General features: G+C 34.8%; 1 protein-coding gene across 2 annotated transcripts in view; it reads right to left on the reverse strand.

The window, feature by feature from the left end:
- Positions 1-2,284: 2,284 nt before the first annotated feature.
- LOC111721368 (cyclic nucleotide-binding domain-containing protein 2-like) overlaps positions 2,285-25,837 on the reverse strand; it is a 107,817-nt gene continuing 84,264 nt past the window's right edge. For both annotated transcript variants that reach the window (XM_031941559.1, XM_031941560.1), the window contains 6 exons: positions 23,317-23,374; positions 22,940-23,012; positions 21,994-22,070; positions 8,935-8,994; positions 5,040-5,087; positions 2,285-3,058 (listed from right to left, as the gene is read on the reverse strand). In XM_031941559.1, coding sequence (XP_031797419.1) covers positions 2,843-3,058; positions 5,040-5,087; positions 8,935-8,994; positions 21,994-22,070; positions 22,940-23,012; positions 23,317-23,374 — 532 coding nt within the window. In that variant the 3' untranslated portion in view covers positions 2,285-2,842. The remainder of the gene's footprint in view (positions 3,059-5,039; positions 5,088-8,934; positions 8,995-21,993; positions 22,071-22,939; positions 23,013-23,316; positions 23,375-25,837) is intronic.

Genomic DNA, 25,837 nt, shown 5'->3' on the forward strand with positions numbered 1-25,837 from the left:
GACTAAATGGATAAACACCCCTAAAATATTTTATGTCAAGGACTAATATTCTAAAAACCTGGGGAGGTTTTACCTGTCACGTAAATGTGAAGCTACAAGAAGCCAACTTCTGTATCTGTCATAACCTCAGCATTTATCATCTTGTATGATTATTTTTCAAACCAATTAAATGAACCAACTCTCCGAAAACATGACAATTAGAAGACATCCTAGAATGGTTAATGTTTTTTAAAAATGCTTTTAAAAAACAAGCCATTACCTGTAGGCTTATTCATCAGTCATCTTGTACATAAACTAAAATCTACTTAGAAGGCATAAGCCTGGGGGACAAAACATCCTGGATGCTTAGCATCCATGGCCTTTCATGCTCATTGCTTCACTTGTCATTCCAACCGTAGGAGTCGGCCCAACTTAAGTACCAATGGAGCAATTTCTGGGGAAACACAGACATTTTACCAAGCTAAATTGTGTGACTTGTTTATTGCTTCTGTCAAGGTCTAAAATCATAAGTTTTGTCACCTAAATTCACTAAAAAAAAAAAAAAAGCTAAGCTATGCCTTTTAATAAATTCAGCTGAGTAAGACTTAAGAACAAATAAAGGTAGTTCATTGTTGAAATGTCAACTCCATCAAAGAGATTTTCTCCTTTAATTGGAAAAAGCTTCCAGAATTTAGAAAATACAAAGTTGTGTGATTCTGGGCCAAAAAATGCAGGAGCAGTTATGGTTATTAGTGATAAGGTTTCTTTCTCCTTACATAATTTTTTTTTCAAATATCTTAAGAAAAGGCATTTGGTGAGATGAAATTGATGCTAGTATGGAAGAGACTTTAAGCACTGGAAGGTCTTTTCTTAGAGTTTCTCCAAGATATGGTGAATAGACTTTTGACCTTGGTAGAAAATTGAGAAGGTGGGCCTTTATTTAAGCAATCTGCTATCACCACTTTACCTCCTCCCCATTTCTAGACAAAGCCCTGATATGCTGTTTTATTCTTTCTTTGGTTTTAGGCACTGACTGCCCCAACTATACTTTCCAACCCCTATGAGAATGGTTTTGGTTTTCAACTGAGAGATACCAAACTGGCAACTTATGTGGGCAGCTCCCCTTGATATTTCTGTGCAGGTTTTGTCTTGTCCCCCTTTATTACTTCCAGATGGTCTCTAGCTTCTAAAAAATATTGGCCCTGGTAAGAACTCTTCCTGTGGATCTGTCTCAGGTAACTTCCAAGCTCCATTCATCAGCCTCATAGTACTTGTCACTAGTTCTTAAATGCCATTTCTCTGACACAAAAAGGTTTCTCCCTTTTTGTGGAGGAAACTTATGCCCCGAACTGATATGAAGAACTACATGACTTATAACAAAATATCATCCAACGCATTTCAGGTTCTGATAACTTATAACAATATTTCTTGAGTGAACATCTCCAAACTTCCAATAGATCTCCATTTGTCGATTATTAGCTCAGCTAGTTGGAGGTTAATTATTTGCATGGCCATGGTCTGCCAGGGGAAGGTACAAAAAAGGAAAGGAGAGCAAGCAAAAGTCAGAATAAGGGAAGATAACTTATTTCCAGCAGCCTCAGTTTCTTCTAATTATAGAAATAAAAACAATCCACAAGCCTTTAATCATTAGGATTAGGTGACAGCCAGTGGGACAATAGATACAGTACTAGGACAGAAAACAGGAAGACTCAAGGTAAAATTCAGTGCCAGACACTAATTAGCTGCATGATACTGGGCAAGTCACTAACACTTTGCCTCAGTTTCCTTCACTGTAAACTAGGAATAATAATACCACTTATCTCTTAAGGTTGTTGTAAGGATCAAATGAGATATTTGTACATGGCACTTAGTACAGGGTTATATAAATGCATATTTCTTTCCTTTATTGCAAGATCAAGGAATTTATTCTTCAATTAACAAAGGACAAGAGTAACTCTTTCTTGCATGTGTGTTTGTATACAAACACACACACACACACACACACACATACATGGGCTGAGAATTCTGACCATGAAATGTTTTTTTAAAAATACCATCAATATGCAAGGATTAATATTGAAAAATATCTATGCATATGTTTTGAAAATAAAAAGCTTTAATAAAATAAATTAAAATAAATATATAATATATAACAATATATAAGTATAAAAATATAAAATAAATTTTAAAAAAATTTTTAAATAATTTTTTTAATTTCATCAATTTAAAAAATTTTCAACAAATTCATCATAGGACACTCAATTTTTTTTAAAAAAAAATTTTATTTAAGAACAATAGCCACCAACAAAACAACCAAATAACATATAATACAAAGATAATTTTTTTTTTTAGCCAAGCTGCAACCTTTACAAGGAAAAACTACAAAAAACAAACAAAAAGTTAATTTGATGCTTCTGAATGCTATATACAGAGCTCTAGCTCTCTCAATTTGTCACTGCACACAGTTCTTTCAGGTTTTCCCCCCCTCTTTATTGCTTGAGGCTATCACACTATTTTGAAGTAAGTGGTACAAAGTACAACATCAATATTAAACAGACAGTAGTAATATATTGTTTAATACGTGAACCCAGCATATGCATATGTTTATGCTTAACTTAGCCCTACTGTCATTTAAATTGATTGCAATTTCATATATGTGCATGAATTTCCTCTGTGATAGTTTCAAGTCAGCAAAGAAATGGCTTTTCCTTCCCTGTTGCACTAAACAGGTGTGAATTGCTTCTATGCCTGCAACTATTTAGCGATTTGTTCTGTCTCCTCAAGAATCAATAACATTTTCTCCCTCCTTTTATTATATCTAAAGTCTTTTCAGTATCACAGCCAATGTCCTTTAAAAAGAAATTTAGGATGACATTATTCTGGCATTTCTCTTTATCTGCTGAGTGACCACCTTGGCTTTGTAATTATTCCAAGCTTGCTTTTTGATAAGGTGCTCCCTAATTGTGCCTTTTGAGGGATAACTATTCACCAGCTCTACAGCCATTTCCTGGGATATAATGGGTGCTTCCATGAGAAAGATTTTGGTGGGAATTAAAATGCACTCAGCTCCTTCACTAATCTAGAAAAAAAAATGCAGAAATTGTTAAATGTTTTTTTGGATAAAAACACTTCCTTTCCCCTCCTCAGTTGTATTTTATTTTTTCCAAATATATGTAAAAATAGTCTTCAACATTCCTTTATGTAAAATTTTGTATTTTAAGTTTTTTCCCTTTCCTCCCTTACTTCCCTCCTCCCAAAGACGGCAAGAAATCTGATGTAAATTATACATGTACAATCATTTTAAACCTATTTCTTTATTTGTCGTATTATACAAGAAAAATCAGCCCAAAAGGAAAAAAAACACAAGAAAGAAAAAGCAAACAAACAAAAAAGGTGAAATTAATATACTTCAATCCACATTCAGTTTCCATAGTTTTCTGCTGGATGTGAATGGCATTTTCCATTCTAAGTCTATTGGAATTGTCTTGGATCAATTTTTGCTGAGAAGACTTAAGTCTATCATAGTTGACCATCATATAATCTTGTTACTCCTGTGTGCAGTGTTCTCCTGGTTCTACTCATTTCACTCAACATCAGTTCTGTAAGTCTTTCTAGGATTTTCTGAAATTAGCCTATTCATCATATCTTGTAGAATGATAATATTCCATTATTCCATTCATATACTACAACTTGTTCAGCCATTTCCCAATTGATAGGCATCCGTTGAAATTGAGTTATTTGGGTACATAGCATAGCAATCTGAAAGTGCTACCACTCTGAGTGCCGAATCATTCAGCTCAGGCACAAAAGGGACACTAGAAGAATTGTCTGCTTCAACTTTGCCAAGGTGACAATGTCTCAAATTATACCCGAGGAACACTTCCTCTCATTGTTAAAAAGGGAAAATTCCTACTGATGAAAATTCCAAAAGATAATTTCTTTACATTTAGAAGAGAAAGACCATGCTACTTCAGGGAATATGTTGGATGAATATTACATATACTCTATATGGAAAATGACTGATGAAAAGAATATTTGGTCACAGAAATAATTTAATATCAATAATAATGCCAAGACAAATTAAAAAGTAAAAATAAAACATTTTCAATGCTTTATTCTTTCTGAACTGCATTGTTTTTCCAGTTGGGTCTATAACTCCCAAACATGCCCAAGAGTTCCTAGGGAAGAACTTAAGACTGATGCTCTATCAGAGATATAGTCTAAGTAACTCCAGGAAGGACATAATGTCACATATTGCAGAAATCATAGATTAATTGACCCCTAGTCAACATAAGAAATGCAAGGAGAGGGAAAATACACAGCCATACCCAACCACCCACATACTTCCTTTCTCTGACTGCTTTCCCAAGGGTCATCATACCAAGAGAGACATACATAAATGCTCATTAGAACTCCTAAGGTTCTTCAGAATCCTGACAATCCGCAATCACAGAGGCTCACTTGGGTGTGAATCACACTCTACATGCAAGCAAGATAGTCATAAAAACATGCAATAGGGACCAGCTTATTGCTACCTATACTAAATCTCATTGCTCTTATTCTTTAAATCTCTTAGTCCACACCAACCCTTTAAATATACATAAGAAAGACCACTGGATCTTAATTTCTTTGGTATAGGGAGCTCCCAGGTGAGGAAACTAGCTGTACCAATGTAGGTGGGTACCAACTTAAAGAGTCTTTAAGTTCACACAGCTAGTATGTCAGAATTGGAGCTTGAATCCAGGTTCTAAGGATGATTCTTTACCCCTACAATTTGCTAACTTCTCTATAAGTAACAGAAATGCAGATACTTGATTGATGCAGAACAGTTTGGCGCTCTCCCTTGAAATAGTGCTGACTCAACTTGCTTTGCCCTTACTCCCTTGGCCATAGTTGTATCTTTGAGTTTCGTATAATTGGGATTATAAATGTAAGGTTCTTTTTAGACATATTGTATGTGTATATGTAAATTTGTGCCCACCCACACATACCCATCTATGTGCATATATATTGTCTAAAACAGCTTAAAAGATTATTTCAGAAGAAAAGTATTTTCTTACCAGTCTGAAATGTAGGTCACTTGGTTTCTTCATTTTTTCTACCAAACCCTAAAATTATAAATACTTTTTTTTAAAGGAACCAAAGTCACCGAAAAACTAAACACTCCTTTATCAATTCAGTCTAATAATACTTTAGATATTTAAAAAAATTCACCAGATAAATATGCCTTTATTCACTTCTGTAATGCCTTAGATATTTAAGAAAATCCAAACTGGACAAATATGTCTCATTGTTCTTAAAGTTCTAATCCTAAAAAGATTAAATATGCCTACTGCTTTTTTAAGCATTTTCTTCTCATTTGGTTTCCATGACATTAAATGTTCCTGGTTTCCCTTCTTATTGTAACAATCTACACCAATGTTAAATGAATTAATGTAATTTTCTGGTCTAGCACCTATGGTTAGCATATTGAGTCTAAATATTCTGATTTTTATCTCCCTTATGTGCTGGCTCCTCTTCCTGACTCTCCTGGTCTTGCTCTTTTTTCACTATAGTGTTTACCTTGATGTACTGATACATCAGGTGTCACCCATTGCTGATGACATCTACAATCTATTTCCATTTCTCTAGACCTCAGTTTCCTACCTAAATCTGAAGGGGTTCAGGCTAGATGGCTTTCAAGTTTTTTTCTAATGCTAGCATTGTAAAAGTCCAATGCTCAAATCTCTTAGAATTAGAAAAATTTATAATCTGGAATCATGCTACTAGTCCCCTAAAATCTATGTAACATTGAGAATTTACAAACTGTAGAAATGGAAAGAATGATAACTCCTATTTGGATGGCAATTAGAATGGTACTACAAGCAAGACTGATAAATATTCCTTTTATTTATATTCATTTATTCAATCAATATTTAATGAGAATCCACTGAAAGTGTTTTGAAACTGCCACAGAAATTTGATATAGTATTAGGAGGATATGCAAAACATTTTCAGTTTCAGATTTTTCTCCTCCCCTCCCCTCTCCCTCTTCCCTAGACAGCAAGTTATCCAAAATAAATTAAATGTGCAATTCTTCTAAACATATTTCCACATTTATCATGCTGCACAAGAAAAATCAGATCAAAAGGGGGAAATGAGGGGGTAAAACAAGCAAGCAAACAATAACAACAACAAAGGTGGAAAATACTATGTTGTGATCCACATAAGTCCCCATAATATTCTCTCTGGATGCAGATGGCTTCCTCCATTACAAGTCTATTAGAAATGGCCTGAAACCCCTCATTGTTGGTAGGAGCCAAGTCCATCACAGACGAGCATTCTCTTGTTTCTATTCACTTCTCTTAACATCAGTTCATTTAAGTCTCTCCAGGCCTTTCTGAAATCCTCCTGCTGGTCATTTCTTACAGAACAATAATATTCCGTAACATCCATATACCATAACTTATTCAGCTACTCCCCAACTGATGGACATCCACTCAGTTTCCAGTTCCTTGCCAATACAAAAAGGGCAAAGCAAGTTGAGTCAGCACTACTTCAAGGGAGAGCGCCAAACTGTTCTACATTAACCAACATCTGCATTTCTACTAAGTTATGGAGAAGTTAGCAAATTGTAGGGGTAAAGAATTATCCTTAGAATCTGGATTCAAGCCCCAATTCTGACATTTTTGCACATATTGGTATTTTTCCCTCTTTGGAATATAGGCCCACACTGCTGGATCAAAAGATATAAAGATATTTTGATAGTCCTTTGGGCAAAGTTCCAAATTGCTCTCCAGAATGGTTAGATCAGTTCATAACTCCACCAACAATGTATTGTTATAATGTAATGTCCCAGTTTTCCTACATCCCCTCCAATATTTATCACTATTTTTTCCTGTCATCTTAGTCAGTCTAGACGGATTTTACATACTTGTAATCCCTGCAATGGGGGAGGTTCCTTGAATTCAGGAAGTCTCAGCTGAAGTAGGACTAAAGCTACCTCTCAAACTGAAAGATACCTCAAGGGTAATTGAACCCTACTCTCTCATTTTATAGATGAGGAAACTGAGGCCCAGAGAGATTAAAGGTTATAAAAGTAGTTACTTTCAGGATGCCCAGCAATTGGAGAATATCTGAATAAATTATGGTATATGAATGTTATGGAATATTATTGTTCTGTAAGAAATGACCAACAGGATGATTTCAGAGAGACCTGGAGAAACTCATATGAACTGATGCTGAATGAAATGAGCAGAACCAGGAAATCATTGTACATGGCAACAACAAGATTATACGATGATCAACTCTGATGGACGTGCCTCTCTTCAACAATAAATTGTTTCAGACCACTTTCACTTGTCCAATGATGAAGAGAGCCATCGACACCTAGGGAGAGGACCATGGGAACTGAGTGTAGACCACAACACAGCATTTTCACTCTTTCTGTTGTTGTTTGTTTGCATTTTTGTTTTCCTTCTCAGTTTTTTTTCTTTCTAAATCCAATTTTTCTTGTGCAGCAAAATAATTGTATGGATATGTATACATATATTGGATTTAACATATATTTTAATATGTATTGGACTAGCTGCCAGCTAGGGGAGGGGGTTGGGGGAAGGAGGGGAAATTTTGGAACAGAAGGTTTTATAAGAGTCAGTGTTGAAAAATTACCCATGCATATGTTTTGTAAATAAAAAGTTATAAAAAAAAAAGTAGTTACTTTCAGTGGTGGGATTTTAACACAAGTCTCTCTGAATCTAGACTATCTATTTTTTTTTCCAGATTGAAGTCTGGTTAGGATTTATATAGGAGGGCAGCATCAGGAAAAGAGTTCAATAAAAGGTACAGAAACATTGAAGAAGAAGGTGTAGGTAGGTGACAATGAGTCAACAATTTACATAAATGGAGGATTTATGTAGGAGAACAGAAAGAAAGAAAGCTAGAAAAGTTCTTTGGGAAACAAGTGAATAAATAACGCGTGTTGAAAGGGTGAAGCAATATGATGTTTTTCTGTGAGGGGAGTCCCTCAACAGTAACATGATAAAAGCAATGTCATAGCAGTATTTATTACTCAAGCAAAGTGCTGGGGATGAGGCAAGGAGGGTGGGAAAAATTAGAAGTCAGGAAGCTTTCAGTAGTCCAAATAAAGTAGCAACAAAGAGAAAGGTCAATTCCAATAGACTTGTGATGGAGAGCACCATCTGCATCCAGAGAGAGGACTATGGGGATTGAGTGTGGATCAACACATTTGTTTTCTTTCCCATTTTTTTTCTTTTTTAATCTGATTTTTCTTGTGCAGCATGATAAATGTGGGAATATGTATAGAATTGCACATGTTTAGCATATATTGGATTACTTGCTGTCTAAAGGAGGGGGTGGAGGTGAGAGAGGGAGAAAAATTTGGAACACAAGGTTCTGCAAGGGTGAATTTTGAAAACTATCTTTGCATATATTTTGAAAATAAAAGGCTATTATTTAAAAAGAAAGAGAAAGGAATGAACTCAAGACAAAGTGCTTAGAAAGTATCAATATGATTTAGCAATGACAGATATTGGTGATTTAATATTAATGGAGAATTAATAACAGTATCACATGGAACTCCAATTGAATTTTTAAGACACTTTTCATAAATAAAAGATTTAGGGAACTTAAGGAAAACATTTTTGCAAATGGTGTTATAAAAGTCATAATAGAAATACTCAACTCTCTTAAACCCTATCAATCAATTTAAAAATTATTACTTTAATCAAAAATATTTTAATGTTAAAAATTTTAACTCAGTTTATTTTAATATAGACCCTGGTTTGTTTTAATGAAGCCTGTTTGACGATCCCACATAACAATAAACATTTCTTTACTAAAATTTACTAAGATTTACTCTGATTTTAATGCTACAAAACTACAAAAGTCAATTTTCTTTAAATACGAATACAAATGAACACATTTGCAATGAAATTATAAAACAAAATAACTTACAAAAATTTTTCCTTGTTCCAAAGAATTTAACTCAATACCATAACGTGCTGATGAAGTTACCTACCAAAAACAGAAATAGAAATGATTTTTAATCAATTAAAATCCAAATTAAAGAGACATAGTGTCTTCAAGTATACCTTTAAACAAAGAAACAGTGTGAGAAAGTCCAAAAAAAAAAAACTAAATAATGTGACATTTTACTGCAGCATAGCACCTCTCTTTGAGTTATACCCAACCAACTCATAATTGGTCCCTAGGGCTGATCATTCCAGTTTCAAAGTACTTCAAAGTATGGCAAAGCTCTTTCCAATTTGCTTAATAGTTAAACGATTGACACATTTATTGAAATGGCATAGCATGAATAATTATACTAAAACATGTTCCTCATTAACCTGGGATATTTCTGCTATATATATATGTATGTATATACATATAGTATATGAATACTAAATAGATATACATATACATACACACACTTAGCACCAGGAGGAACAATAGACACAAACATAAAGCATATTAGTAGAGAAGTGCATGCTGGGAATGAATATGTCCAAGGAAACTCATAGATCTAGTATATAAGGCCCTGGTTTCTTTTTTCTTCTCAAGGTAAGAGTACAGTAAGGGTAGTGCAGTAACATATAGTAAGGGTACAGTATTTCTGCTGGAAAAATACCTCAACTTGATTTCTTGGGCCGGTTCTTCTGCAATCAGCACCACATCTAGTTTCTCTGGGCTTTTTCTTTGCTGCATATGACATCTCTTACTGGTTACTCTTTGTCCTTTGTTCTCAAAAAGGTTCATGACGTCAGGGAGGTGATGCTGTGATATACTAGCAAATTTGATCTGAGGGAGGGAGGGCTGTGACAGGTCACCAGCCCCAGTTTCTCTCCTAGAGCTATCTGAGCCCAGTAGCCAGATATAAACCACAAAAACTGATAGGGGATGGGGAAACAAAGAAAAATCTTTTCCACTTGATGCATTCTGGAAGAGTCCAAGAACTGGGATCTTTCTCCATCACTGGCTCTTCTTGAATAACACTCCTCAAAGTTTATCATGCATTTTAAGCTCACCAAGAACATGGTTAGTCCTTCCAGCAGCCAATATTTACTACTGCTATAAAATTCCATTAATTGCAATATGGCAGTTCTTTATATATACTGAATTAGTCAAAGAAAATGCAAGTACTTCTTTATACTTCCTTTTCATTTTTTCACATAAAAGACTGAAACTGATTAAAAAATACTTTACAAGGTTTAAATGGACTACTCTAAGTTTTATATTCTTTACAGTCAACAAGTAGATCTCCTAGGATATGGATCAATGATTCATTTTCTTCACAACCTATGAATGAAATCTATCAAAGTCTAAAAAAAGATAAAAATCCCAACATTTCATTTTTTTTGGTACCTGAAATACTCAATGTACTGGGGTTCTTTGATTGCCTCGCACTTTACAATAGCAAAACAAAAACTTCAAACCACTATTTAGATCCAAGTTTCAGTTGATTACTAAAAAGAAATGTGAAATTATACATTAATCTTTAGTTGTTGTTGTTTAGTATGTTAGGAATAAGGATATGTTTACTTGTATTTATATTTAGTCACTATGAAAATATAAATTTATATCATAAAATTTTGGCAGTCTCCTCATCCAAAATAAGTTCAAAAACAGAGAGAATATAGTTGTGCAGATAAGAATGAAACAAAATAAAACGTGTTACAGTGTAAAAAATGACCTAGAAAATAGGTAAATTAGAATCTTTCTCTTTTAAAAATGTAGTTTTCAATACATATAAATACATACACTTTGGGTGTACTATGGTCAGTGGCTCTCTTGAGGCAGTTATAACAATGGAGATGATTTGTTTCCTATTAACCCAGGTTAATTAATGATTTATTAACCTCAAAAAATAAACAAAAAAGAACATTTTATTATTTTAATTAAGGCCTTTTATTTTCAAAACATATGCAAGGATAATTTTTCAACATTGACCCTGGCAATACCTTGTGTTCCAATTTTCTTTCTCCTTCCCTTTCCCCCACCCCTCCCCTAGATGGCAAATAATCCAATATATGTTAAATATGGTAGAAATATATGTTAAATCCAATATATGCATACATATTTATATAATTATCTTGTTGCACAAGAAAAATCAAATCAAACCAGAAAAAAAATGAGAAAGAAAATAAATGCAAGCAAACAACAACAACAAGAGTGAAAATGCTATGTTGTGAATTATACTCAGTTCCCACAGTCCTCTCTCTGGGTACAGATGGCTCTCTTCATCACAAGATCATTAGAACTGGCCTGAATCATCTCATTGTTGAAGAGAGCCATGAAAAAAGGACATTTTCAAGATGAAACATGGCAGAGTGCAAAAAATACCAGACTTGAAGTTAGGAAAATTGGATTTGAAATTCCAGCTTCAGCATTAACTAGACTATGATTATGTTTATCACTTAATCTCCGTAGCTGCTAGTAATACTTATAGGGTTTTTGCATGGAAAGCAATATGCAAATCACAAAATGCTATCTAAATGTTCATTATTATCATTATCACTATTGTGCTATTCCTTGTGATTTTCTGTGTCAGAAGGGGAAGGATAATTGGCTGGTGCCCACTTCTGTGAATAGCCTGTAGCGTCAGGTCCTCCAGAAAGCACCTTCCCCTCTTTGATACAATTCAGATCACCATGTAGTGATAATGGTTGAAATAAAGACTTAAATTTTTTTAATCAGGATGCAGTCCTTCCTCACCTCTGCCTAACAGATTGTCTAATCTCCTTCAAGACTCAGTTCCTGCTCCCTTCTACACAAATCCTTTCTTGACCCCTCCCCACAATCCCAAGAATTGGTAGCATATTTCCTCCTCAAAAGTTTCTTTCATTCGTCTTACAAGGTATCCTGAAAATCTTAGTGCAGCTTAAATTTTAATTAAGCTGCATTAACACTTTTGGAACAACCCTATATTTGTATCTCTAGTGACTAAAATAATGTTTGACACCCAGTAGATACTTAGTAAATACTTGCTGATTGACTGGTCAGGAAAAGGTTGAGAGAATCCAGCTTCCAGACTATTGCCAACCTCAAAACTCCAACTGGAAAAACTAGAGAACTAGAGCTATGTAAGATCTTGCAATCTGAAAGTTGAACATTCCATAGACATCACCTATAGACTATGTCTATGAAGTCCAACTAGTCTAACCATTTCATTTTACAAACAAGGAACCCGACTTGCCCAAGATCGTACAGCAATTTAATTTAGTCCACATTATTGGTTGGTTTCTTTCAGACAGACCAAACCTTTGCCCAGAATTCTCTCTATCTGCCAATAAAGGTCCTGACTCTTTCTTTCTGGCTTCCAGTAGGAAAGCAGGGAACAAACCAGGTATGTATATTTAAAACCTACCAACTAAACTACTAACTAAAACTAACCAATGTGGCAAACAGGTAGTTTGTGTCAAGGGAAGCCACACCCTTCGAGATTATGATTTCTCTTTATTGTTTCACCTGACAAATGTTTTCTTACATCTCTGATTCAATCCTGCACACATTGGGATTAATGGCATGTATGAGCATTTGTTTAAAGTTAGTTATTTGTGCAAATGAAGAAGGTGGACAGGTTTTTTAAAAAGGAGGAAATTCTTCAATGGAAGGAATTTTCAGTATCCTATGATGCTGAATCTCCCACTGTTTCCTGCTTCTCAGTGACTCATGGGTTTTAACGATATGCCTATGAACACAAAAACCAATTTAAAAAATAACTTAGAATTTTAATCCCTGATTATTAAATAGGTTGTAATAAGCAGTTAAAGAGTAAATTTGGTAAACAAGCAGCAATTGCAGCAATTAGCTAATAACTGCAAGCTACTGGATGAAAACCACAGGGCTGCTTCCAAAATAACCAGCTGTTTGATTGAATTCGACAACTCTACATGCTTTACTCTAGACCAGTCAGTAGACACATTCTTTATAAAAGGCTGTTATTAGAAGTGATTATTATCAGCATTTGTCACGAAGAACAGAAAACCTTTTATTTCTGTGGGAAAAACTGTATTTATGCCCTTCCAAATTGTGTTGGATTTAATGTGTGCTTATTAAGGCAGACGTGGAAAGAGTTTTATAAGAAAGAATTGTCTTCAAGCCATCAGTTGCCTGTCAAGTCAAGTCAATAAGCTTTTAGACAATGCCAGGTGCCATGATTTACACAGCTTTAAAAGGCTTGTTTCATTAAGTGCTTCTTATTTGAAAAAGTTCTCTTAGACTTATATGAACTGATGGTAAGTAAAGTGAATAGAACCAAGAGGACATTGTACACAGCAACACCATGACTGTGTATTGATCAATTTTGATGAACATGGATCTTTTCAACAATGAGATGATTCAGGCCAGTTCCAATGTCTTGTAATGGAGAGAGCCATCTGCACCCAGAGAGAGGACTGTGGGAACTGAGTGTGGATCACAACATAGTATTGTCTCCTTTTTGTTGTTATTGTTTGATTGCTTTTTGTTTTCTTTTTCACTTTTTTCCTTTTTGAGCTGATTTTTTCTTGTGCAGCACGATAACTGGAAATATGTATAGAAGAACTGCACATGTTTAACCTGTATTGGATTACTTGCTCTCCAGGGGAGAGGAAGAAGAGGAAAGGATGGAGCAAAATTTGGAACACAAGGTTCTGCAAGTGTGAATATTGAAATCTATTTTTGCATGTATTTTGAAAATAAAAAGCTATTATTTAAAAAAAATAAAATTCAATTTGTATTTTCAAAAAGAGAAAAAAGATTCTCTTAACCTGAAAGAATAAAGGAAGAAAGAGAAAACTGAAAAATACATACCCAGATAAACCTAGAAGACTAGACTTTTTCCTGAATGATAGATAGTCAGATTTTTTTTCTGGCTAAAAATCTCCTTATTGTACTAAGTTGGCCAAAGAAGAAAGGCATGGCTTTACCTCTTTGAAGTTCAGCTTTTGCATCTGTAAAACATTAAACTGTTTTATTTTTAATTTATAGAAGGTTCTGGGAGAGAAAGAGCAGAATGTGAGATTTACTCCTTTACTGGGTAAGAACCCAATTTAAATGACCTTCTAAAAAGTTCTGCTATAATGATTGATCATGGAAGTAACCTGGGTTCTGAAAGGTTATAAATGTAAACTGAAGCAAATTCTACCATACTGGGGAAACTTTGCCCTGCCAATAGTCTGAGTTATCTGGAACAACTAAGCTAAGTATAGAGATGGTCCTGTTAAGTTGGACACTAGGTAACAAATTTCTTGGCTATCAATAAAAATAAAGTGTCCAGTAGACCCTCAAAACTCTCATCTGCTTCCACAGTGATAGTGGTAGTAGGAATGGTAAAAGGAGACAGAAATTGCTAAATTTTTTCCACATAGAAAAAAAAGCCGGGGCAGCTAGGTGGTACAGTGGGTAGAGCACCAGCCCTGAAGTCAGGAGGACCTGAGTTCAAATCTGGTCTCAAGACACTTAATACTTCCTAACTCTGTGACCCTGAGCAAGTCACTTAACCCCAATTGCCTCAGCAAAAATAAAGAAAAAAAAGCCTATTTTCAAACTTATATAAATATTAGCCCAACTATTATGACAAAATTGGAGCAATCTCTTATCGAAAAGAGTTGTACAGTTTTAGAAGGATTTTTTCCTGAAGTTTTTCCTTTTCTTTAACTTCATGTAGTCTCTTGACCATGATTGCCTTTTTAGTAATTTTGGTGTCCATATTATCATGATCCAATGGAAGGAGAAATTTTACATTTGTTTGTATCAACCAAGAAAGAATTAAAATGAAAAAGGGTTTCTTTACATTCAATATCCAATGTGTTTTCAATTAAAATCGAATCTCCTTAAGTTACCTTTTATTGCTGAGTGACAAAATGCTCTCTAGCAATGTCTTCCATATTGTCCAATGGCAAATGATATCTTTACCTTATTCAGAATTTCTCTATGATGCTTGCTTTCAGGCTGGCAGGAGCTGGCAGCATGGTTTTAGGTCATGGGAGAAAATATTGTTTCCTATTTCAGAAATGTGTCATTATGTAACTGGGAGAAAATAAAATACTAAAGAAATTAAAAGAAAAAATTTTAAAATATGTTAGTTCAATTATTATAAGGAAAGCATCATGAAGGCCTGATTTTGAACAAGATAAAGCAAAAGATTGCCTATCAGAGTGCAGGATAGTTCCACAGGGTCAGAATTCAAAGTTCCGATGGGATGGAAATGAGGAAGAGGAGAATTCTGGAAATTATATGATTTAGAAATGGTTGCCAGAAGTGAGTTGACTCACTTATATTTATTATACATTTAAGAAATTGTGTAGAGCTTTTAATGACTCAAAACTACTCCCTAGTACCAAAAGAAATCTTTTCTAGTACAAATATTTTCTAATAGCAATGTTCTAATAGCAATCTTTTCTGAAAAATAAGTTACAAATGACCCAAAGCGCCACGGACACGTGTGATAGTACAAGTAAACAAATATAGTTCCACTGAAGTCCAATGTGAAAATAGAGGCATGAGGAAGATAATTGAGGAAAGGTATAATAAAAAAAGGAGATGCATTGGCCATATTGCCAGAGGAAGGGATGATAGATAGAAGAGGAAGGGCTGGCAAATCTTGTACTTGGGACAAAGTCAGTGAGGAAATAGAAAGGGAAGAGGCATAGAAGGCAGAATAGCCTGTGTGCAACTGCATTGGGGGTCAGCCTCTCCCTCAAAGATATACAAGTTCCTGTGGCACAGCCTATAATCCTTGCTTATCCCCAAGTCTCATGAGGAGATGGGAGAGAGAAGATGATTAGAGACTGGGGAACTGGCAATTATATGAGCATCTTAAAGCCTGACAACACAGGAGGATTGTTTTCCCACACAATTAAGGCCAATGAATTCCTCTCTTTCCTCCTTTCCTCAATGAAAGACCATGAGGAATGGAAGACTGGAAGATCATTATAGAGGAAAATGCATGCCCTCCATCCCATATGTTAACAACATAGCTCTAGCTACACTGCCCTAGTTATGACTCTGATAGACATATGAAGTGTTGCACAGGCACCCAAAAATAGCTGGAAGAAGACCCCTAGTATGTCAGGAGGATTCCCTTTGGAGAATTTGTGGAAGATTGTGCATAAAAATTACATGAGATAAGAAGGCACTTATGGGTTAGAATCAGCACCTATAAAGATTATACTTATTTCAATGAACATGATTTATAATATCCTTAAAACTTTGTCTCAAGCCAGTGTATTTATCTTGACACATTTTTAACTCTTAAGGGTTCAATTAAAATAATTTAATTTAATTAATTTTTTAAAAAAATTAAAAAGCTTGAGAAATGACTCATTTTTCTGGTTCATTCTTCCTAGTAAGATTATCTGGGAATTTACTCTTTATATCATCCAATATGTTATCACCAGTTCCCTGTGAAAGAACATAGTTCACCAAAGTTCAAGGAGTGAACAGACCCACTTTCATGTCAAAGAAAACAAATATTGTTAATATCAAAATCCATAAAACAACAATATTTGCCATTGTGAAACCCTTCTCAAAGGTCTGGATAGTCTGTTGCCCAAAATATTTCCTCCAGTAAGTTCTTCAGCTATTCTTCCCCATTGTCCCCACTCTATTAATCTGTTGGCCATATTAACAAATATTCCTCTGCCTGCTCACATTTTTACTGCTTTATTTTACCTACAATTCCTTTCTCCTGCAATTTCCCTCAGACCTCTAGCAGATATTACCAGTTATTTCTTCTCATTGCAGTTCTTTGTATAAGGTAAATACAATTTTGAATTTGAGGAATAGCTAGTTGTATAGTGTATAGTGTGGCTGAAATCAAATAATGTTAAATAAGGTATGACAGATTTTAAAGGCTCATGGCTTTATCCACATAGTTTGTTATAGCGCCAATCACCAAATTATAAATAGATTGCTTCCCAAAACATTGTACATACGTTGGAGGGTTTTTTGGAACTCAGAGAACATTTTTCACTAGAAATAATGTTATAAGTTACAAGGCAAGGGATACATGATTTCAACATTAAAAGTTATATCATAAGCAAATAAGGAGAACATGGAAAATTTTACCTGTCAGATCTATGGATCTTAATACCAAAAAATTTATAAGCAAAAGAGATCGAGGATAATTGGAAGTAAAATGAATAATTTGGATTTAAAAGGGTTTTTTTTTAACAAATAAAACCAGTGCAGTCAAGATTAAAAGCAAAGTATTAAACTGGGGAGGGAAATTTTACAGCAAGTTTCTCTGAAAAAGATTTATTTCTCAAATATAACAGAGAACTGAGTCAAATTTGTAAGAATTCAAGTCAGTCTCCAACTGATAAATGGTCAAAGGATATGAACAAGCAGTTTTCAGGGGGGAAAAAATCAAAGCTACCAAGAGTCATATTTAAAAATGCTCTAACTTATTACTGATTAGAGAAATGCAAATTAAAACATCCCTGGGGGACCACCTCACACCTATGAGATTAATAAGTCAGAAAAGGAAAATGATAAATGTTGTAGGAGATGTGGAAAAATTGGAACACTGATGCACCACTGGTAGAATTGTTAACTAAATTCAACCATTACTAGGTTTCTACCCCAAAAAGAGAAAAGGAGAAGGACCTATATGTACAAAAATATTTCTAAAAGCTATTTTTGTGATGGCAAAGAATTGGACATTGAGGGGATGCCCATCAATAGGGAATGTCCAAACAAACTATGATAATTATTGTGATGGAATACTATCTTGCTATAGGAAATGACAAGTAGGATAGTTTAGAAAAGCCTGGGCAGATTTCTATGAACTGATTCAAAGTGAAGTGAGCAAAACCAGGAGAACACTGTATCATCACAGCAATTTGTACATTGACTATAATGATTTAACTATTCTAAACATTAATCCAATACAATTCTGAATGATTTATGATAAAAATGTTATCCACCTCCAGAGAAAGAACTGATGGAGTTAAAGCATAATTTTTCACTTTATTTTTCTTGCTTTTTGTAACATGTTTAATATAGAAATATGTTTTGCATGATTTTATTTGTATAAATGATATTGTATTTCTTGCCTTCCCAATAGGTGGGGAAAGGATAGGAGGGAAAGAGAGATTTCAGAACTCAAAATTTTTAAAAAATTAATGTAAAAAACAAATAATATGTCTTTTTAAAAGTCAAAAAGCAAGTTTACAGAAATTTATTTAAATCAAATTGAAGCCCTGGGAGAATTTGCCTAAAGCAAGTCCCCTTGCCAGATCAAATTTGATAGTGAGGGATTTAGTTTAGAAATATAAAATAACCTTTAATTCTGGAATGAGTGATCAGGTTAGTTGGAGTTTAACTGGAAGCTTTTGACCATGAAATAACCTTTTATATATCTTGTACTATTCTCAAATTGTGTCTTGTCTCCCTAATATAACAATCAGCTACTTGAGATCAGGAGACTAAGGGAAGAAGAACTGAGTTCAAATACAGTCTCTGACATGTATCAGTTGTCTGATCCTGGACAGAGTATTTTATCTCCTAGTATCTCAGACTATAAGTGACATAGTGGAGGGAATTCTTTACAGCAATAAAAATATAGTCTAGAAACAAATATGCATATACAAATGTAACAGGGATCTAGACCCTGGAGTCCCATAAGCACTCTGTTTGCAGGCAGTACTTATAGAAAAAGCTAAGGAGCCTGCTCCTGGAAAGGACTGATTGCATGCAATGGAAAGGTCTGCTCCTTAATACAAGTATTCTGTTTCTAAGCACATGAGGAAGAGGCAGGTTTTTTGGCTAGAACTGGGTATCTATCTGTTCAGAAGATACTAAGCAGGATTGACTGTGTTTGAGTGAGATGGACATATTTTAAGCCTTTGGTGAGGTCACCACTGAGGGCTTCTGTTCTTTACCTACTTGTAGACCAAAGAGCTTTGGAGACATTGATAGTTATGTGAGCCTTAAAGGGTTAGTGAGATGGTGAGATACCAGAGGTCTGGGAAGCATTGGGCTTGTCAGACTATATGGTCAAATGAGAAGGTGAGGTGAATTCCTAAGCAGCCTCTTTGATCCAATATAGATTGGAGGCAGCTAAGAGGGAACTAGAGCCATTTTTCCATTGGCTATGAAAAATTAAGACAATTGGTGGGGAGAAATCTATGTAAGATAGAGTCTATTCTCCCCAGGGATCAAGGTGGTATAAGGGAAAGTAATTACAGGGATTGGAAAGACACATTAATATTTCTGTTCTTTCTACATTTTCTCAGAAAATGTGTTTTTTTAAAAGCTAATTGATATTAATTAGCATAATATAGCATAATAGAATATCAGCTAATATAAATTAGTTTATATAAATATATCAATAATATAGTATAGTAGTATATTAATACAGTATATTAGTTAATATAATGTGAAGTATTTAATATATCAATAAAATAAATTAGTTAATATAAGTTATTTTATTAGTTAATATAAATTCATAAAATGATACCGACAATTGATGAGCAGAATACATTGGAATATGGGCTCAAGCTGATAGCATTATCAAGGGTTCTCAGAGTAGGTCATGTAGCCTGTATGTGAGGGAATTGATTCATCATTGAGAGTACGAGTTGGGATAAGGATTCCCAGAGACTTATATGGGCTACACATAACATAATAGCATTATTAACTATTTTTTTCTATCATTTCAAGATATCTTGAAATTATTTTCTTGTAACATCCTTACAATTATAAATACCTTATATGACTTTGCAGTTTGTAAAATTTGTTGGCACATCAACTTTGTGAGCAGGTAACACAAGTATTATTATTCCCATTTTACACATAAAGAAGCCAAGGCTCATAAAAGAGAAATGGCTATAAAGCTTTTAAATGTCTAAACCAGAACTTGGATCCTATTTTCCTAACACCAGCTTTATACGACAGTCTCTCACTTTGTCACTTTTTTTCTGTGTATCTTTATTTATTGTGTATTATCTTTCAAATAATTTATGTCTCAAGATCCAAAGCCTTGCCTTCTTTAATTATTACCTTTATGTTTTCCCAATGTGCATAATAATAATAATAATAATAATAATAATAACAATAGCTATCATTTATGGGGTGCTTTAAGGTTTGCAAGGTGTTATACAAATATCTTATTTTATTTTCACAACATTCCCTGGGAGGCAAGTATTAATATTATTGCCATTTTATAGATGAAGAAATTGAATCAAAACACTTAAGTGACTTACCCAAAGATATACAGCTGGTAAGCATCTGAATCTGCATTTGAACTCAAGCCCTTTTAATTCCAACACCCTATCCACTGCTCCACCTAACTGCCTTATATAGTCATTTCAAATTGTCAGTAAATGTTAGTCTCGACCAAAAATGAGGCAACTATGGCTCATGGGAGTCTTTTCGGGAATTATTAAGAAAAAAAAGCTTACTTTTTTACTTATTCTGTTCAAATTTAAAAAAATAATAATAATAGAATATTGGAGTTGGAAAGAAGCAGTAAGATCATCTGGTATCACAAGTTATCATTTGGCATATTTTGGCAGATATTAATGTGGTATGTTTTCAGGTCTCACTGAAGCAGAAGTCACTGACAGAAATGACCCAGAGAAGTACATTGACCAGTCAAGGTCAAAGAAGTCATACTTTGCTTGACTAACTCCAAATGGTGTGTGGTTAGAATCCAATCATTTCCCAGAAAATCACTCTCATGGTTTTCCTTTCCTACAATACATCAAAATAATCACATAGAGAACTTCATTAGCCTTAATTTTAAGTCATTGAAGCTCCTTCTGGCCCTGAGTAATAAGATGTTGAAAATGTCTATTAAGCCAATTAAAGAGAGATGTTGGAGAAACAAATAGCTTAAACCACAAGTTCATCTTGTTTTATAAACGCATCCATTTCCTTGATTTACTTTGCCACTTTAATTTAATTAACAAAGGTTTAGTGGCAGCTGATTAAGTGATTTATTAATTTAGGAAATAATTCTTATTTTGAATCATATGAAAGAGATCCACAAATAAATAGACTATGCTTATAGAGCATACTGATGGAATTAAGTATGACATACCTAATACAATAAAGGAAAAATGCCTTATTTTTCTGTCAGGCCAAGTATAAGGAAAAGGTCAGGGTCTTATTTAAAAAAGAAAAAAGATGGATTGGGATGAACTTCTAGAACCATGGTATTACATCAGTAGAAACAGCTGGGTGAAGTCATATAGTCCATACCCCTGTTTTCAGATAGGATGCTCTTCAAACTTGTATAAAGTCCTCATTAGAGGGACTCCTTGCAGCTGAATATCCTGTGTATTTTTAAAGATCTTTAAGGAGAGATTTCTCCATTTCCCTTGGCTACTCAGTTCATTGTCCAATAATCCTTCTAGTCAGGAAGCCCTTTTTATTTGAAAAGTGCTAATAATAACCAAAGAGTAATTTGAAAATTCCATTTGATGAGCAGTATATATAAGCAAGAACCAACACAGATATTGAAGAAATCTCTCCTTAAAGATCTTTAAAAATACTTTTTCTGAAACAATGGTTATGCTTTTAAAACCCTTGTTTTTGAAAATTATCTGAACTTTTATAGTCTTTGAAGTGGTTACAGATTGCAATATGCGATTAAGAGCTTGAATATCTATTCCAACTCCTTCTTTTTACAGGTTAGGAAACTGAGGCCCAATGCATGCTCAAGGTCCCATAGCTACCTGAGTTTGAAGTCTCTTTTTCCCTATTATATGCCGTGTTTTGTTGATATGGAAAAAGCAATGGCCTATTTTAACCACATGCAAAAGATATATTTGGGAAATCTTTTAGGGTTTTGTTTTTTGGCTTAGCCAGCTTGTTACTCCAGTTTATATCATAGAAAAGAACATCTTCAGCATCCCAGAAAGTTTCCACAGGAGAAAGCAGAATGTTGAACTATCAAGTTGAGAACAATCTTCTACTTTAAGAGGGAATCTCAGGTTTCCCTCAATGGTGCCAAAAAAGGAAAAAACAAGTAGGACATAATTTTAATACTTATAAAACTCTCACAGATTTAAGTACTGATCTTACCGAGGATTGTGGTGACAATGAGGCAAACGATGTTATCTGAGGAACTGAATGACATTTCTTGGAAAAACTTGTAGGTGCTTAAAGGAGGGAAGACATTTTATTGTTGAGGGTGCCATTTTAAAGATGATGACTTAATGTCAAAATTTCCAATAAAATAAGGTTCAAAAGTACTTGGAAAAGATAAGATTTAGTACAGAGGAAGAAAAGGAGACCCCGCCGATAGAACCAAGAAAATGGAAGATGAATTAGGACACAGAAAAGGAGGCAGAAAAGCTGTAATCAGATAAGAGGAAAACCAGCAGAGAGCATACAGCAAAAGCCGAGGGAGGAAGGTATTGGAGAGAAATTAGCAGCTGCAGAGACGGACACGGAAGAAAATGAGGACTGAGAAGAAGACATCAGGTTTGGTAGTTCAGAGAATGGGGGTACAATGGAGGGGCAGTTTCATCTGAATGGAGGGCTTGGAAGCCAGATTTGCAAAGGTTAGAGAAGTTAGCAAGGAAGTGGAAAGAGGAGGTTCTTTTGAGGATTCTGATAGGGAATGGAGGAGAAATGTAGGATGATTGTTTGAGAGGATTGCAGGCTCAAGCCACCGTTTTTTTTTTTTTAAAGAACTGGATGGTCTGGAGGCAGCTAGGTGGTCCAGTGGAGAGAGCACCAGCCCTGAAGTCAGGAGGACCCGAGCTCAAATCTGCTCTCAGACATTTAACACCTCCTAGCTGTGTGACCCTGGGTGAGTCACTTACACCCAATTGCCTCAAGAAAAAAAAATTGGATGGTCCTGGATATGTTGTAAACATATAACGCCAATGATAGGGAGAAACCAATGATGGAAGATGAGAGAAAAGGGGAACTGGGAAAGAATAGTTGGTGACATACCCTCCAGAGCTTAAAGATCATTTCAATTGTCTATATTTTCTTTTTAGAAAAAGAATAATGGGGGTACCTGACTTCACTGTTGCCAAAGCACTTTTGGTAGATATACTCTCTCTTATCTGAGCCAATACAAAGCACCGACCCTGAAAAAAAAATTGAGAAGATATGGCTAGGCACCTATGGCATTCAGTGACTATAGGATTTGAATTACACCCATTTTATGTGTTGACGTCTATGATTCAATGGGTTTAAAATGTAAAATAAAAAAAGTGACTTAAAATTATTCTTAATCTTATCTGCTTCTGCGCCATAAAGTTACCCTTAATTCAGTCATTTGGGGGAATTGCAACTAATTATTGAGACGGGTTCAAGTCTATGTTGTTGTTGATGGTAACTTTCCTACTTGAATTCTGACTGGAAAAAGCATCCCTCCCATTTTATGCTTACTGTTCGGATGATGATGAGGTTGTTGGAATCTAAATTTTCACAGACAAGAGTCCCAGCCCTTAAACAGAACAGAAAAATAGTGAGTATTAAAAATATCCATTCACTTACTTCATCTATTCATTCAACAAACACATGGTGTGGCTACCATTATAATGAGGTTATGAAAGAATACAAAAACAGGCAAAAAGCAACATCTGGCCTCAGAGAGCTTATAAGAAGGACTGCTGCAGATACATGAAACAACTAGATAAAAATATGATGATTTTATAAGCTAGTGCATTTATGCATGAACAAGGGAGGCAAAACTGATAGCATCTGAGGTCTGCATGTGAGCAGAACCACCGATAAGTACTATTGAGCATCTGGAATTCCCTATACAAGTCAGACTAGCATGGATATATGATACTGACATTCTAACTTTTTGCCTAAATGGGCCCTCTTTAATAAGAGTCATTCCCAATGGAACAATGGTCAAAAGACATGAACAGAACATTCCTCAAATGCCACATGGAATAATAACCATATGAAAAGATGTACAAACTTTCTAATCAACAGAAAAGTGCAATCAATGAATCAACAAGTACTTATTAAATGCCTACAATGTGCCAGGCACTTGGATATGAATACAAATAAAACAATCCCTACTTGCAAGGATATACATTCTAAACAGAGATAAGTATATTCAGAGTAAAAATAAAGAGAAATAATTACAACTAGAGACAAACAAGTTAAATGTGAAGTAGTTTGGAAGAGAAAACACTAGTTTGGGAAAGAAGATATTTAAACACTATCCTGATGGAAGAGATGGGTCTGATGGTGGAAAGAGCATTTCAGAGTTGGAGGTTGGGCAGGACAAAAGTACTGAGACAGGATATTTATTATCACATGTAAGGAATAGAGAAAAGATCTGGATCACAAAATATGAAAGGGAGATTAATGTTCAGTGAGACTGGAAATACAAATTGAGACAATGCTAGCTTTAAAAGCTAAACTAAGGAGTTATTATTTTATCCTGGAACCAATGGAAAGCCATTAAAGTTGGTTGAGTAGGAGAGTACCGTGATCAGATCTGTACCTGGGCAAAATAATTTTGGCAGTAGAATGTAGATTGGCCTGGAGTGGGGAGAGATTTGTGCTGGGAAGACCAATTGGGAAGATGAGATCTTGACCTAAGCTATCTGTGTGAGCATAAGGAAGGGATTGGATGGGAGAGAAGTGATAGAGATAGAAATGCAACTGTTTGGATATGAGAGAATGAAGAACTCAGGATAACAACTGAGGTTATGAACTCGGGGGACTGGAAGAATGGTGGTGCTTTTGACAAAACCTAGGAAGTTTGGAAGAGGGGTGGTTTTGAGGAGAAAGATGATGAGTTTAGCTTTGGATGTGGTGACTTTGATATGTCTCTGGAACATCTAAAGTTTAATGTTCAGTAGCCAATTGGTGCTGCATGACTGAAGCTCAAGGGACAGACTGGGATGGGATATGTAGATCTATGAGTCATCTGCAAAACAATGATAACTAAATCAATGGGAAATTATGAGATTACCAGAAAAAAGTTGCAGAGGAAAAAGAGGAGAGGGCCTATGACATAACCTTGGAACATCCACATTTAAGAGGCATGATATGGTTGATGAATCAACAAGGAGACAAAGAAGTTGTCAGATAAGTAGGAGGTAAACCAGGAGAGAGTAAGATCATTAAAAACTTAATGAGATTATTTAGGAGAAAATGGTGGTAACAGGGTCAGATGCAGCAGATAGAGCAAGATGAATTAGAACTGAAAAAAAATCCCATTTGATCATTAAAATATTGTTGGCAACCGAAGAGAGAAGTTTCAATTGTGTAATGAGGTCAGAAGCCAGATTGAAAAGGGTTGAGGATTGATAGAAGGAGAAATACAAATAGTAAATATGGATTTTTTTTTGAAGCTTGACTGAGGAAGGGAGGAGAAGCAGGAAAATAACTTGAAGGTATGGTAGGGCCTAGTGAAGATTTCTGGAGAATGGAGAAATGAGCCTGATTGAAGAAAGGAAGGAGAGGCTGAGGACTTGGAGAAGAAATAATTGAGGCTGCAATATCCTGGCAATTAGAAGGCATTAGAAAAAGGACCCATGTCAAGAAAGCCTTGAAAGACTAATTTACATCCACTAGAATGGCCAAAAAGAAAGAAAAGAAAAGAAAACCATTAGGGAATCATAGGGAAAGAGACATTGATGGAACTATAGACTGTCATAAACACTTGACAACTGTACTAGCAATATGTGATAAGAGTCACAAAACTCGTCATACCTTTGGACTAAGAAATATAATTTCTAGAATGCTATTCTCAAAATATCATAAAAATTATCAGAGTTCTATCTGTATAAAATATTCATAGGTGTTCTATTTGTGAAGAAAAAAGAAAATATTTTACATGTTCTATAATTAGAGAATGGATAAATAAATTATGGTATATTAGTAGAATAGAATATTATGGCACCACAAAACTGATAAAAGTAAATATATAAAGCAATATGGA

This window comes from Sarcophilus harrisii, chromosome 6 (genome assembly GCF_902635505.1).
Source record: "Sarcophilus harrisii chromosome 6, mSarHar1.11, whole genome shotgun sequence".
In the NCBI taxonomy this organism is placed as follows: Eukaryota; Metazoa; Chordata; class Mammalia; order Dasyuromorphia; family Dasyuridae; genus Sarcophilus; species Sarcophilus harrisii.